We start from the raw sequence: 15215 nt of genomic DNA, 5'->3' as shown, positions 1-15215 counted from the left end.
CTGCTTTTGAAATGAGGGCAGCTGGTAGTTTAAAAAGCTCATATATCCTCAGTATCTTATTCATACCTGGAGCTCACTTGATTTCCAGTCTGTCATAGCAGCCAGATAGCTCCAGGGCGGCCTGGTAAATAGGGTCCCTGGCAGCATTAGTGGACAGGGTTATTGCTCATCAGCAAAAAGACATTAGCCTTGATTAGTGTGAGCAGGCGCTCACTTTGTAAACACTGGCTGCTAAACTCAAGCCATCCTTTGGGTAAGGACTATTTTTCTTGCTGACAAATACGTCTGTTTTTTTTTTATTTTGTTTTGTTTTTGCATTCACAGGGTGACAGAAAGCAAAAAGAAAAACAACTGTTTCAAACATGATCTAGAGTCTTTCCCATACACAAGCGTAGAGGGTGAGATGTAAAGCAATGTTCCCAGTTGCGTAAATTATCTTTCATAAACAAGCATGCTCTTAATGCTCAGGGCTGTCGACATCCATAAAATAGGATATTTACTGCACAGGGGTAGGAGGTCAGGGAGACACCACCTCCAGAACAAAGTCTAATATGAGAGCAGTTGGATGTAAGAGGGTCTGGCTCTTTATGACTTGGCAGCTGTAACGCAATCCAGACTGTCTCCAAGTTGCATGTTTCGAATGAAATCAGAAAGAAGATGGTGAAAAAAAACACATGGATAAAAACTGGATTAGAATCTATTCCTTTTCTACCTTAATGAACTAAAGCTCATTAGCTAATCACACCAGCAACTGTGGATAAAATGATTTTTCTACAAGTAAGTGCATTAACAAAAGATCTCAAGAAAAACAAAAGGCACACGTGAATGATTCTAACATGCTAATGGAGAGTAATATTATATTTATAAACATGTTCGCTCTCCTAACTGATCTACAAGTTAAGGCAATTTCAACCAAAAATGAATTAGAACATTTTTTGGAACTTGATGAGTATGTATTAAAGGTTACATGGAGAGCTGGGTGTTCAGCATGGCACTGACACTGCTGCCTGGGATGCCAGCTTCACATATCAGAGGGCCAAATCAGAGTCCCAGCTCCATCCTGACTGCAGCTCCTGCTGCTGTGCCCCCTGCGAGGAGCAGCAGGGGATGGCTCAAGTACCTGGGTCACTGCCACCTACAGGGGAGACCCAGAACGAGTTCTCAGCTCTTGTCTTCCGTTTGACCTAGCTCTGTGGACATTTGGTGAGCAAACTAGATGATCCAACACGGTAGCAAAACTGCTATGAACTTTGGATCCAGCAGGAAAGAAGACACAACGTCCACACAGCTAGGTGAGCCGAGAGATTTTGCAAAGCAACTGAGAACAGAGAGCTGTCCCCTCCTCCACTGTGCTGTGGGAAATGAATAGACAATGCACCGTGCAGTTTCAATGAAATGGAAAGTACTGCAAAGGCAGAGATGAGGTGTGTGCATGGGACTGGCAAGATGTGGGAAGCAAAGGACAAGAGAGTGTAGGCCGTGTTTGGATCACAGGGGAGTCATTGTGCTGCCAGGGTGGAAAAGAACCCAGCACAAGTTCAGAGGACCTTAACTATCTTCCTGAGGAGCTTGAGCTGAATTGTGCAGGCAGCAGCAGGCCCTTGTGTGCTCGTGTAGTGTGAGCACTGACTCGCTGGAGGGGATAAGCCAACCTCAGGAATAAGAAAAATGGGGACATTTTAAGTGCAAGCAACCCAAACTGCTAATTATATTTGATTCCTATTTCCAAAGTCTACCCTACAAGGCCACTGTTAGGGACTTGGGGGAGTTTTCAGTGATTCTGTGCTTTTTCGCAGACTCATAGAACCTTAGTGTTGTAAGCAGGCAAATGCTTGCGGAAGCATTCACGGCAGCAATTTTAACTGGGGCTGGATTGGCCTTCCTAGGAAATTCTTGCAAGATGTGGTCACATTTTTGTTGGTCACAACAGTGAGTCTACAGGTACTCCTAGCATTGAGTAGGTAGAGGGCAGGAACAGAGCTAGACAGCCAGTGCACGGGACAGACTCTTTCAGCGAAGAATGATGTCATCCAGAATGCAGAAGGTGTTTTGGGGAGAAATCCTGGTGTCTAGGGTAGCACCTGGGTGGAGGACACAAGCTATGAGATTGGTCTCAATGCCCTCTCCCCGATCTACTGCTGAGTGGCTGCGTAACCTTAGCAAGTTGCCTAGCATCCCCAGGCTCAGTTTCCCCATGTAGAAACTGAAGTGTAGAACACCCAACTCACAGAGTTAGTTCAAAAGTTCAAACAAAATACTGTATTCAAGGATTCACATCCCATGCTGAGAATGTTGGTACAAATGAAGGTTTTCCAAGATTTCAGGAGAGATATGCCTTTTAGAAAAGGAACAGAAGGCATTAGTAACATAGATCTTCTATTACACAATGTGGCTAACTATAAGGGAATTCTATACACCACAAAATTATCAGGGTGGAATTATCCCCACAGGGGCCTGGGAGAGAAGACAGAAAAGCCAATTATATCCTTTCAAAGGGTGCCCAGTTGCTAGCAATAGGGAACAGCCATCCCCTCAACAGTATGGCTCTGAAGGCTTAGCGGTCTTTCAGAAAAGTTTTTGAGAGTGACATTTGTGCTCTGAAATCTGTTTAAGATGGAAACTCGCAGTGCTTTCCATAGGGCACCTGGGTGACAATATAATCAGCCACCTGCGTGTGTGGATCTCCCAAGGAGATCAGCTAGGAGCCCCTTTAATCTGACCACGCCAGGAAATGCAAAGCCTCAGGCTTCTAAAGATGGCTCTTCAAAGAGAGCTGAGCTACAGAATGCCGGTAATTCTCCTTTATTGGGAGATAAAAGGATTATTTCTACTCAGGCCTTGGCGCTGAGCTCTAGTGAAAAGCAGTAAAATCCAGTTGTCACTGTGCATTAGTGGTTTGTGTGGCCTGGGGGTGGCAGGTCCCTTAGACATAGGCCTGCAGGAAGCACGGGACTTGGGCTGCTTTTGTCCTGGAGTGCCTCCCTAATGGAAAATGTAGTCCCCGGAAGGCTACTTCCGGCTCCTCGTCTACCTGAGGGCTCAGGTGCCTTGGTTCCCCTTGGTTTTCATTGGAGGATAAGTTTAACTCTGGGTGGGGAGGAGGTGATGGGAGAGTGGGAACCAGCAGGTGGGGTGTGAGGGTTTCCAGGTCTATTCTCCTACAGTGGTGCATGTGACTTGTTAGAAAGCAGTAAGTCTGACTGGCAATATTTCAAAAACAAACATGGTATACATGTGGGAAAACTTTGTGTGCTTTGGGTTGATTTAAAGAATTAGATTTTTTTTTTTAGCAGCTTTTCCTGACCTTTAACCTTTGCAACAGTTGAAATGCATCTTGAATCAATGGCAGCATCTTTATCTACCACTATGACCTAAGTACACCCCCAAACTCACAAGTTAAATATTTTGAGTGTCTTAGATCTCTTTGTTTTGAGATCTAGCGCACTGCATTTTGCCTGTCTAATCAACCTTTGCCCTACCACTACATTATCACCAATGAAAAGTTGGTATTGATTCACTCAACGAATAGGTATGATGCTCTCAACTTGTTTCTAGGATACAAGATCAGGGGAAAAGACAAAGCCGCTTGTCCTCACTGAGCTTTCGTTCCAGCAGGGACTTGTATTCACTTCCCGTGATATAAATTTACATTTATATCCAGGCTCTTATTTTGGGACAGTTTTTCCTTAGCTTTGGCTGGTGCTACCACTGAGAATGAGTTTCTGAGTTAGAGGAATGAATTGATCCAGGGCAACTGCTCTAAGAAAATTATTTTCCCAGGTTGCTGAATGTGGGTCTCAGCGTAGCCTGGGGCTCAGAGAACAGCACTGCATGCCAAAGGCCTCAGTCCCTCTGTTGTCACATGGTCTAGTTCCAGCTACAGCTAGCTGCAGTTCAAACCATCTGACCAACTCCCCTGAGAGGATACGGGCATCCCATAGCAATGGTTTCTAGTATTAATTCTGCAAACTGAGCAGTTTCCAACCACCAGCCCAGAGCTGTCTTTACGCCAAGTGCTTGCAAAGAACCACCTAGACACAGTGGGTAGTAAGTGATGCTGTCTGCAAGAAAACTATGGGTGTGATTCCCAGTGTTCCCCTCCAGCATGAAGATAAACTGTGGCATCACAAGCACTTCATTTTACCATCCCCCTATTGTATCTACAGATGGAAAACTGTGTACCAGCTACAACCGAGGGCTCATCTCAAAGGCAAAAATTAAGGCCATCAAGTATAGCGTCGTCATTATTCTTGGTAAGCGATATCCCTCCCTCTGTTCCAGAACCGTGTGAACATTCCACAGACTAATTGTGCCTAGTGGCAGAAAGTCCACACAAGAAGTGGATTTGTCTACAGGCACCGTTGTGGAAAGGTGCCTTTTTGGAAAGGAAGGTGTGGGATTTACCAGCTTGTCTGTGGCTCCTTTAAGAGTGAACTCTTGGTTCTTAATCCCTCTCCTTACGAATTTAGCTGCTCACCAAGACTACTGCTTGGTTAACTTGGAGAAAATCAGATTAGGACCTCCCTGCTTAAACGGATGCTTACATGGTCCTGAAGACTCAGTGGCTTCTTTGACAACACACTTTTTCGCATGACTGAAGTTTATGAACAAAGACAAGACATAAATGGCATTCCATTTCTTCCGGATATTTAATTTCAAGGTCCCTGCTAGTCTGTCCTTCACCCCCTGTCACTGCTCCTCTGCTTCCTTCCTCATCAATACGCACTCCTGCTGAATCCCTTAATTCTCAGATTATTGCCTGCCTTACTCACTTACCTCATCTTGTTCCCCAGCAACGCCACCTTCCCAAGACCTCTTTCACAAATCTTTGCAAAACTGTCCTTCTCTAATCTTGCCCTATCTCACTTTTTTTTATCACTCCTACCTCTACATGACACCTTAGGATATATATTGATTTTTTTATTGTTTATCTCTCCTGCTGGAATAACAAATCCATGGCAACTGTAACCCTGCTCTTGTCCTACTTACATCATTATTTCCAACATCTAAAGTAGGGTCATGCACACATGGCTTAATTAATATTAGAGAGTGAACAAATGGCTGAAGACATGTGAAAGGAAGGCTTTTCCTTTTTCATTAACTCAGATATCCCCATCCATGCCCCTCCGGCAGCTCTTGAAAGCTCAGAGTAAGTAGAGCTTTCACATTTACTGCATGTCAAATTACTAGAACCATCCATCTCCCCTTTCTGGAGTGCAACTGTGAAATGCCAAACAGACCACTCACAGTGTGACTCAGCCAGCAGAATATTGGCAAAAAACAAGACTGCAGGCAGACAGAGCAAAAAGCAGCTACAACCCACCAGGGCTCTGAAGTAGATCAAAGACTCCTTTGCCTTCCCAATCAGAATCACAGATACACATTCCCAGGGTGTTGACCAGGAAATGCATGCTTACACACGTGTACCAGGGATGGCATAGTCTTTTTAAACAGGGGCCATATGACAGGACCCTGTGGGGTCCCTTCAGTCTTTAGGCAGAATACTTGCAGGAGGGTTAGCAAGTGTCAACTGCTCTATCAGAACAAAATGACCCTCTCTATAACAAGTATTTGTACTGCCCTTTCATCATCCTGAAATTAGTTGTAGAAAAACACATAACACTACATATCCACCACAATTCCTTAAGAAAAATCAATGTGTTTCCCAATAATACAAAGAAAGAATAGAAATAACATAATTGGTACTAAAACACTATTGATTTTCATATGTAAACACTTGGGCACATGCGCACTTCAGGAATAAAGTCAGATGCTTACAGTCAGAGTGTTTAACAGCTACAAATGAAGAGCAATACACTGCATTGAGACATAAAAAATATAAGCAATATAGCTATCAGTGGCTTGCTTTCCTGAGCAGGCAGACCAAAAAATGTGGTAACATCCTAAATTTTAGAAAGTAATCTTTGTTGCACTTATAGGAGAATTACATTTCTGGAAAGTTCAGTTTTATGCATTTATACATAACAGATTTCTAGATTGGGGTAAGTACAAACAAGCTTCTTTCCTATATCAATGCCTGTTTGGTATTCAAAGGATATATGAGGTATAGGACAAGTCTTGTTGGCTTGGATGACTGTGCCAGGTCTGGTGTCTGTGAGACAACCAAGCCTCTTCTCCACACTTACAAATACAAAACACACAAGCAAGTCAGGCAATTTTACCCCTCAGTGCCCTAGAAACATTCTTTTGTCCCATTGTTAGGATGAACCACCTAGAGCCAGGATACATAGTGGATTTTAAGTTTGAATTGTTCCTGTTTAGTACATGGCCAAGGTTTTAGGGAAATTCAGAAACCAGTTCCTCATTCCAAACTCCCCAGAAAGCTATTAAATACCCCATGAACAGTTGTGGAAGAAGAGTATTCCTCTTTCTTTGCCTGTAGATGTCAAAAGAAGCTAAACTTTTATCACTTTAAAGAAAAATCCTATGGGTGAGAAAACTGGCAAAGGAGGGTAGAGCTTATGCTGTAAGAGAATAGGGAAGTACGCATCCAGGCAGCCAAGAGCATGTGGCTTTGTATGTTAGTATAGGCTTTCCAAACAAATGAAATATAACTGAGATAGATAGATAGATAGATAGATAGATAGATAGATAGATAGATAGATAAATTATGAGAAAGTGAGATAGAAAGAAAGTAAACTGAGACTTATTATAAGGAATAAGTCTAGGCTTTCCAGAAAAGCAGCAGAAGAATAGGTTGGGTTGGATGAGATAAATGCTGATTTATTAGGAGGAATTGGCTCACATTATGAGGGTGAGCAGCCCCAAGACCTACAGCTGGTGATCAGGAGACACAGAGAACAGAAGGTGTATTTCCAGTCCAAGTCTGAGTCTTCCTGGAACCAGGCAGGTTGGTGATGTACACTTCCAATCTGAATCCAAAGATGAGGCAGAAGAGAGTCTCAGCCCAGAGAGTTCATCAGTTTTTGTCTTTTATCCACATTTTCAAACTGAACAAAAGCCACCCCTACTGGAAAGGACAATCTACTTCACAGTAGATTTCTCATGCTACAAATTCGAACATTAATCTCATCTAAAAACACCCTTACAGATACATCCAGAAAAAATAATTTAACTAGATATCTGGGCACGTGAGATCAAGCTGACACAGTAAATGAACCATCTTTAGGCACATAATTTCCATTCATTTTCTTTGAAGATTTAGAATCAAACAGAATTGAAAGTCTCACACAGCCACACAATCCAGTTGACTTGCAGTGGAGATTGGGTGGATGTTCTCAGCCAAGAAAAAGAAAATGGAGAACATTGTGATTAAACCGTATTATGCTTTGAAAATGTTAAGATCATTCCTGTGCCTTGCCACACCCTAAAACCACAAGTTATTGTCTGGTTGTTCTTCTCCAGTGTTTGTAAATATTTCAAGGATTCTATTGGGTTCTCCTCAGCACTCTACTGGGTGAAAAGCTGTTCCAAGCTTTCAGTAAATAAATCACAATACTGTCCAAAAAAATCAGCCCTTCCTGTACAGATAAACTGCAGGAAATCTACTTACTTTTAGAAATGTAACTTTAGGATGTGTACACATATGTCAGTATACTCACTGTCCCTGCCAACACACAACATACCCAGCTCTAACATTTCTGAGAGCTCCCAGGTGCCAAGCAACCTTCTGGCTGAACTTCACTCATGGTCAACCAGCAGAGAAGCTCAGCCCAGGCCCACTGAGATGCTAACGACTCTCTCCTTCCCCAGCCTTCATCTGCTGCTGGAGTCCATATTTCCTCTTTGACATACTGGATAATTTCAACCTCCTCCCAGACACCAAGGAGCGTTTCTATGCCTCTGTGATCATCCAGAACTTGCCAGCCCTGAATAGTGCCATCAATCCTCTCATCTACTGTGTCTTCAGCAGCTCTATCTGTCTTCCTTTTGGGTAAGGGGTGCTCTTCTTTGCACTACACACTGGCAATCAACACATCTAAATTCTAAAACTGTGGCAGCCTGCAGAGACACCATTGAAGTATGAAACACTTGACAGTCAAAGGATTTCCACTAGTGTGATAAATTCAAACACAGGCCTAGGCTACAGTTAATACTCTTTATGCTACAAAGTATCACCTCCTACAGCAATCTCTGTAGTCGTGAAACAATGAGGTTTCACTTTTATTCGAGTCTTATCTACAGGAAATTCATCAATACAATCCTGAGTGACAGCAAGGCATCAAGTTTTATCATCATATCGCTGGTTAAAGAAATTAACTCATGAGATGAAGTGACATGGCTGAAGTTATGTAACGAATAAGTAATGTGGTTGGAGTGAAATCCTCCCAACAACTACTGCTGACCTGCCATGTTTCAGGTGTTTTCCAGCAAAAGTCACAGTAGAATTCATGAGAGACAGAACAGCAGAATGTCTACACATTGGTTTAATGCCAGTGGCTGAGGTTCTGATCCTTTCGTTGCTTGTTTGCAGCTATGTATGACCATGTAAGACATTAAGTCATTTACCATCCATAAACCTATTTCCTCCTCCACGAAATGGGGCTCATAGTAGCATCTAACTCTTGATCGATGATACCTGATTTGTGGGCTTTGATGAGAAGGTGAAGGAGCACTATGAGGATGGAAAAGAAATGTGAGGATGTTAAGTAGACATGCCCACGGGCTGGCCCATACAGGCTAATCCTCCACCTGCAGTGCCAGCATCCCATGTGGGCACTGGTTTGTGTCATGGCTGCTCCACTTCTATTCAGCTCCGTGCTTCTGGCCTGGGAAAGCTGTGGAGGATGGTTCAAATCCTAAAGCCTCTGAACCCACGTGGGAGATCCAGAAGAAGCTCCTGGCTACCAGCTTTGGATTGGCTCAACTCTAGCTGTTGCAGCCATTTGGGGATTAAAATAGCAGATAGAAAATCTCTAAGTCTGCCTTTCAAATTAAACAAATATTTAGAAACAAACACATAGGGCCCAGCACTGTAGCCAAGTGGTTGAAGTCTTCACCTTGCACACACCAGGATCCCATATGGGCGCTGGTTCTAATCCCAGCAGTCCCACTTCTCATTCAGCTCTCTGCTTGTGGCCTGGAAAAGCAGTAGAGGGTGACCCAAAGCTTTGGGACCCTGCACCCACGTGGGAGGCCCAGCAGAGGCTCTGGGCTCCTGGCTTCAGATTGGCAAAGCTCTGGCCGCTGCGGCCACTTGGGGAGTCAATCAATGGACGGAGATCTTCTCTGTCTCTCCTCCTCTCAGTATATCTGACTTTCCAATAAAAATAAAAAATAAATCTTAAAAAAAGAAAACAATACATAGAAGTGCCCAGTACAACTGTCAGATTTTTACTATATTCTCCATAACCATTCTCTTTTAACATCTATAACTTCACAAGGTGAAATCACTGTGCTTCCCTACTTTATTCTTTCTCTAGAAAGCAAAGATCACAGGATTCCAGAATGACTTGCCGGGACAGAACTGAGAGGCAAGAGATGAAAATTCTTTCCAAGCCAGAATTTATCTAGATCCCAGAGCAGTGGCAATGCCTCACTAAGCCCATCAGCTCGGCTGGGTCCCTGTCAGCTTGGGCGTGTGCATGGAGCCTGAGCGGACTTCTTCACCCTAGTCTTGCATTCCAAAGAGAATGTCATCTGCATTGACAAATATTGGCCAGTAAGAGCTCCCCAAGTATTCATGACAGCCAGAAAAGACTTCACCTCTTCCTCACCACTGTGAGCCCTCCTTCCTACTGGTCAGCACCTGAACACAATGGACAGAGACATCATTGGCCCAGGCTCCTGGCTTGGGTGAATTGCGAAGACAAGAAAGCAGAGGGGATAAAAGAGACAGGGGGATACATTAGTTTTCTCATTACAATTCAAGGAGTAAATAAAAGACTTCACCAAGTCTTGATTTTTTTTCTCCCAGCTTTGGATTGGAGCTTTGGTGATTGCAGCCAAGATGCTTGTCCTTGTAATGCCAACAAATTCATTTCCAGGCATTGGCTCTTTGTACCTCCTCTGCAGATAGTCTGTTTTGCAGATGGATGTGTTGGCAGCAGTCAAGTTCGCACTCCCATTGTATCAACAATTTTTTTTTTTTTACCAAGAGAGAAACTGTTGGCCCCCTGGAACAAGATTGAAGTGGAGGGATATTTTCTCTGATAGGAAAAAAAATTGTGCTGAGACGCTATGGGAACACTTGGCCTCCCGTGTTGAGAGTTGAGACCTCGAGCTGGCACATCTTGGTGGTTCTCTGTAGACCCCTCTCCACTTTTGAGGCTCGGGTCAGTGAGAACTTCATTCCTCACACTTCAGGGGGTGTTTCCCTCCGCCCCTTAACCCAAGGAGCCCTCTCTCTGGTTGGGAGCTTAATTCCTGTGGCTTTTCCAGGCTGGGTGTTTCTATTCCCTCCTTTTTATCCTCTTTTGCATATTGCAGCCTTTGTCTAGCTAGCACTCCATTTGGGAAGTGCTGGTGGGGCTTGTTTTGACAGGAGTGGAGTTTGATATTTATAAGCATAATCCATGTGAAATATGACTAACTGGTTTCTAGCCAATTTCTTCCATCAGGTTTTTCCATAAGTGGAAATGGAATAATTTAATTTGATTATGTATACATCCCCACCCACAGTTCTGGGATGTGTGTGAGCACCTTATTTTTAGCATCACATACATTCCTGACATTAAAATCTCCTTGGCAAAATCCTCCTTCCCAGAATTATTCAGTCTAATTCTCTCTCTCTCTCTCTCTTCCCCCTTCTCTCTCCTGCTAGTGGAGTCATTTAATTTTTCAGTATGTTTTAATTGCACTTCATTTGTCATTATGATATCAACTTAAAGTGCATGTTTAAGGTCACAGTGGTATTTTTGCCGTAAACGGCTCTTCCGATGTAATTTAACCTTAGGAAATGTATCATTGTGGGCAGAAATTGGACACCTCAGTAACCATCCCTCTGAGGAAATGCCCTCTGAGTTTGAGGGGCCTGATTAATTTGATTTTACATGTACCTGACTGGGTTTGAAGACTGCCTCCCTCTCTTCAATTCAGCAAAACTTGAGCATCCCTGGAAGCTCTCAGTGATTGGGAAGAGCTTTTCAACATTTCACTTTAAATCAAGATGTGCCACAGAAGACCCATAGAATTGTTGCCAAAATAGCTGCCTGCACAGAAGCCAATTAACAGAGCAAAATCTGGCGGGCATCCTAGATGGCGAAACAGGAGGCCCAGGCTTTCCTGACAGCTGCTTTCCATCTCTGTCAAGTTCTGGTCTGCAACAGACATTACATGTCTACCTCATCCATCAATCAATCCTTACTGTTAAGAAGACAGTGATGAGAGGGGCACTGTGTACTCGGGAATGTGACTGGCACCACTATAGCCCTGATACTGTGTTCCTGAGTCCTTAAAAGGCAGAAGACCTGGAGGTCGCGAAGAGGAAGGGACTGCTACAGGATAATCTGTCATGAATGGGAAATTGCATGTATTCCAGAATCCACCTCTGTATTTGTTTGGCTTGCAGAAACATGATTTAAATATCATGTGAAACCAGTAATTATCAGTCTTAAGGCCTTGTATTTAATCATTTTATGTATCTAGGTACTGTCTCATCTCCAAGATAGGGGACAACAGGAGACCGGAGCAGGGGGTCTTGGAGGCTTCTTGGAAACACAGGCTATGATGGTCTCAATGGCATCCTCAGAGAGAGAGCTTCTGAAACCCTTTCCCCAGGGGATCAGTGAGTCAGGGCTGAGTCATTTGTGCCTTAGAAGTGTGACTTTTCACACATTCCAGCAGGTCCTTCGGCCAGCTCCGCTCTTCAATCCATTCTGGTTCCTGCTGTTCAGAGTTTCAGCCCAGCCACGGCTCGTCCATACCCACGCATATCTCATATATGGCTCAGATGGGGTTGAGGCCTAGCCGAGCCCGTCCAACGTCTATCCTGGTCCTCCAGAGCACCCGACACCATGAAGGAGTCGGAGGGAGGAACCTGAACAGATCCTCTGACAGGACACTGACTCTGCAAATAAACGCAAGAAGCATGGAGGTAAATAACCCAGAAGAGGCTTTGGAATGTGACCCACTGGAATACACTTGGCTCGGGTGGGGCAGACCAGGCTGAGTCAGTTCACGTCATCCACTGGCAAGCCCAAGTGCTGAAACTGTGTGGGGGCCTGGCCGGGTTTGGTTGCGATAAAAAAAAAAAAAAAAAAAAAAAAAAAAAAGTACAAAACACAAAATGCCAAGGTGAAATGGCCTGTGCTAGCAGGGAATGCAACACCCTACCAGCACTCCTCCCACTGGTTTAGGTGAGGGACAAGAGTGTGATGGGCAGAGCCGGGGAGAGATGCGATACTCATTGGTTCCAATAGAGGTCGGGGCTCAGAAGAGAACCAACCCAGGGGTTAAAACCATCAGCTGATCGGAGTGATGGACGGTGGCGGGCACTGTGCTTACTAGTAGTACATGTAGGAGCCTGGACTGGGAATGCCTCAAAGTTTTTTTAGGGGGATTCCCCTGAACAAAATGGAGGAATCAAAGCATTAATCAAAAAAAGATGGAAAATGGAGTAGATGAATCAACCACCTCAGCTTTATGCTTGCAGCGGAAAACTGGACAAGGGGAAACCCTAAGACGGACTATGTCAATCAGTGGACTCTGCACCAGCCTCATCATACCTGGACTGTTGCTGATGATATGTTGGTGCTTCTAATTGATCGAGGTGACGCTCTGCTGGCTCTGCCTACAAACCTGAGAGGGCCTCCCTAAGAGGCGGTTGAACTTGAACTGGACAAGTGGGATGCTGGACTCTGTATGGTGTAAACTTTTAATTAGGGAATCTCAACGGAACTTGAGCTGTGGTTATGCATCAAGGTGAAGGAATTCATGATGGGGGAAGGGTTTGGGGTGAAGGGGGGGGAATCCCAGTACCTATGAAATTGTGTCATGTAATGCAATGTAATTAATGAATAAATGAATATTTAAAAAAAAAAAAAAAAAAAAAAAAAGAAGTGTGACTTTTCCATCAATCACTGGGAGCTCATAAACATTACCACCCAATGGGAAATACAGCTTGAGGTCTCAGAGTTTAGGGCTACGATGCCACACTTGTAGCTTCTGATGCTCAGATGGGGTCAGAGACGTTGGCAGAGTGATTTTAAGAAACACAGCAACTTATTTTGCAGTAAGATGTCACAAAATTCTGGTTACATTATCACAAAGTTTCAGGGACAGGTGAGAATTTAGGATAACAAGAATAGGGGTGTTTAATATATTCAGTCACATTATACAAAGTGTTTCCGCTTTACTGAACTAGATGAAATATGAATGTGAAAAGTTCCCTGCTTTCAGAACATATGTGGAACATAATTTAATTGAAGTTTCATTTCACCAAGTAGAATCTCCCACTTTTTCCCCCCAGAATGTGGTAATAACGTTTTAATGACTTTCATTTATGATTAACTGTGGGAAAAAAAAGTGTTCCTCTTAAATCAGACCAACATGCACCTTACATTTTCTTTCTAGCTTCACGTTTGAAATACTTCATATACAGAGATGACCTTGCCTCTTTCTTTGGCATCCACACTGTCAACAAAGAGCTCCAAGCATGTCTACTGAGCAAACAGGAAAGCACATATATATATTTTTAGCCAGAAATAAAAAGGATTCTGACCTTCTGGAGTCATGTTGGGTGAGCTATAGACGCTGGCCATCTCCAGTTCTTGTTTATGGTCACCATTTGGGTGGGCTAATGTTTCCAAACGATGTTCAATTATATTTGATTGAAAAGCAGTGGCTTCAAATGTTCAGGTATCAAATCTGATTGGGTTTTTTTGTTTTGTTTTTTTAAAATACGAAAAGCCATGCTTTAGTTATCTACAGTTGCATTTTAAGACAGTGCTATCTATAATAGGGCTGAATCTAGTTTACATTTTAAAAGTGCAAACTAGGCTTGTCAAATGTTATAACAGATTATCTCGTGGTTTTCAGACTGCTCTGGGACTTGCAAAGCACTTCCAAAGTAGTGGCTCCATGTTATTACTTGTGCAACAAAGAATACAAATAAAGAAGCAGAGCATTTCAAACTAGAAAAAGAAACCACAGGGAAAACTTAATGACAAAATCACTCCCACTTCCCATATTCTTGCATTTTCCCATCCTCTCCAGCCTTTGATATCAATTATTCTACTTTCTACTTGTGTGAGATCAATCATTATACATTACATGAGTGAGAACATGTGGTATTTGTTTCTCTGTCGGTCTCATTTCACTTAGCATAATGATCTAGTTTCATCCATTTTATTGCAAATGACAGAATTCCATACTTTTTATAATTGAACAGCATTCTACTGTTAATATACACACCTCAATTTCTTTTTCCATTCCTCTATTGATGGATACTTTGATTGAGAACAACATAGGAATATGAATAAGATCCCATACATCTTTGCAATCATTGTGTAACACTTAAATAATAAGAAAATAATTCAAACCCTCCAAAATAAGGCATGAAAGAGGCTCATGGAAGAGCTCGGACAAATAGAAGCTCACAGGAATCTGATGAATTTTTTATCCAAACATATCAGTAACTAAAATAAGTGTGAAGAGACATTAAAGAACTGTTAGATCAGGTTTTACTTTTATAAAATTAATAATAATAATCATAATAATAGCTATGTCATTAATAAATGACATACTTAAAACACAAATTCACAAAGTTTGAACTTAAAAAAATAGGGTCACAGCAACAGTACCCAAAAGCCAAAAGCACTGATGTTAAATAGGAACACTTTGTAACAATAAATGCTTTTTTTAAAAAAAGTAAAACAGTAGTTCTAAATTCCTGTGCCATAAAAGATATATTTTCTTAATAAATATTTTAAATATCTGCCAGAACTCTAAGGCAAACAGAAAAACCACAGCAATGATGGGGAAATGTTGTTACAGATAGTTCCACTGATGAAAGCATACAGGATTTGCGGATTATCTAGATAATTTGAACACAAGTAGCACATTCTACTCTACCATCCCAGAATAAGCATCTGCTTCCAGCACTGACAATGCAGTTTCAGAAGTCCATCACTTGCTAGGCTGTAGGGCAAGTCTTTCATAAGACCGCACTGATGCAGTATGGATTTTCTGATCACCATGCAATTATACCAGAACTCAAGAACAGGATGACAACAAGCGATTTCTAGAATTTCAGAAATACAAGTAACTTATGCTCAAAAAAACAGAGAGATTAT

General features: G+C 42.6%; 1 protein-coding gene across 2 annotated transcripts in view; it reads left to right on the top strand.

Annotated features, from left to right (window-relative positions):
* The window catches only part of NPSR1 (neuropeptide S receptor 1), a 117550-nt gene extending 108055 nt beyond the window's left edge, over positions 1-9495 (top strand). For both annotated transcript variants that reach the window (XM_012926142.2, XM_004582374.2), the window contains 3 exons: positions 4167-4253; positions 7735-7915; positions 9405-9495. In XM_012926142.2, coding sequence (XP_012781596.2) covers positions 4167-4253; positions 7735-7915; positions 9405-9495 — 359 coding nt within the window. The remainder of the gene's footprint in view (positions 1-4166; positions 4254-7734; positions 7916-9404) is intronic.
* Positions 9496-15215: the final 5720 nt, after the last annotated feature.

The sequence above is a fragment of the Ochotona princeps genome, chromosome 20 (assembly GCF_030435755.1).
Source record: "Ochotona princeps isolate mOchPri1 chromosome 20, mOchPri1.hap1, whole genome shotgun sequence".
Classification (NCBI taxonomy): domain Eukaryota; kingdom Metazoa; phylum Chordata; class Mammalia; order Lagomorpha; family Ochotonidae; genus Ochotona; species Ochotona princeps.
The sequence above is the reverse complement of the archived record's forward strand: the minus strand, read 5'-3'. Positions and strand labels throughout refer to the sequence as shown.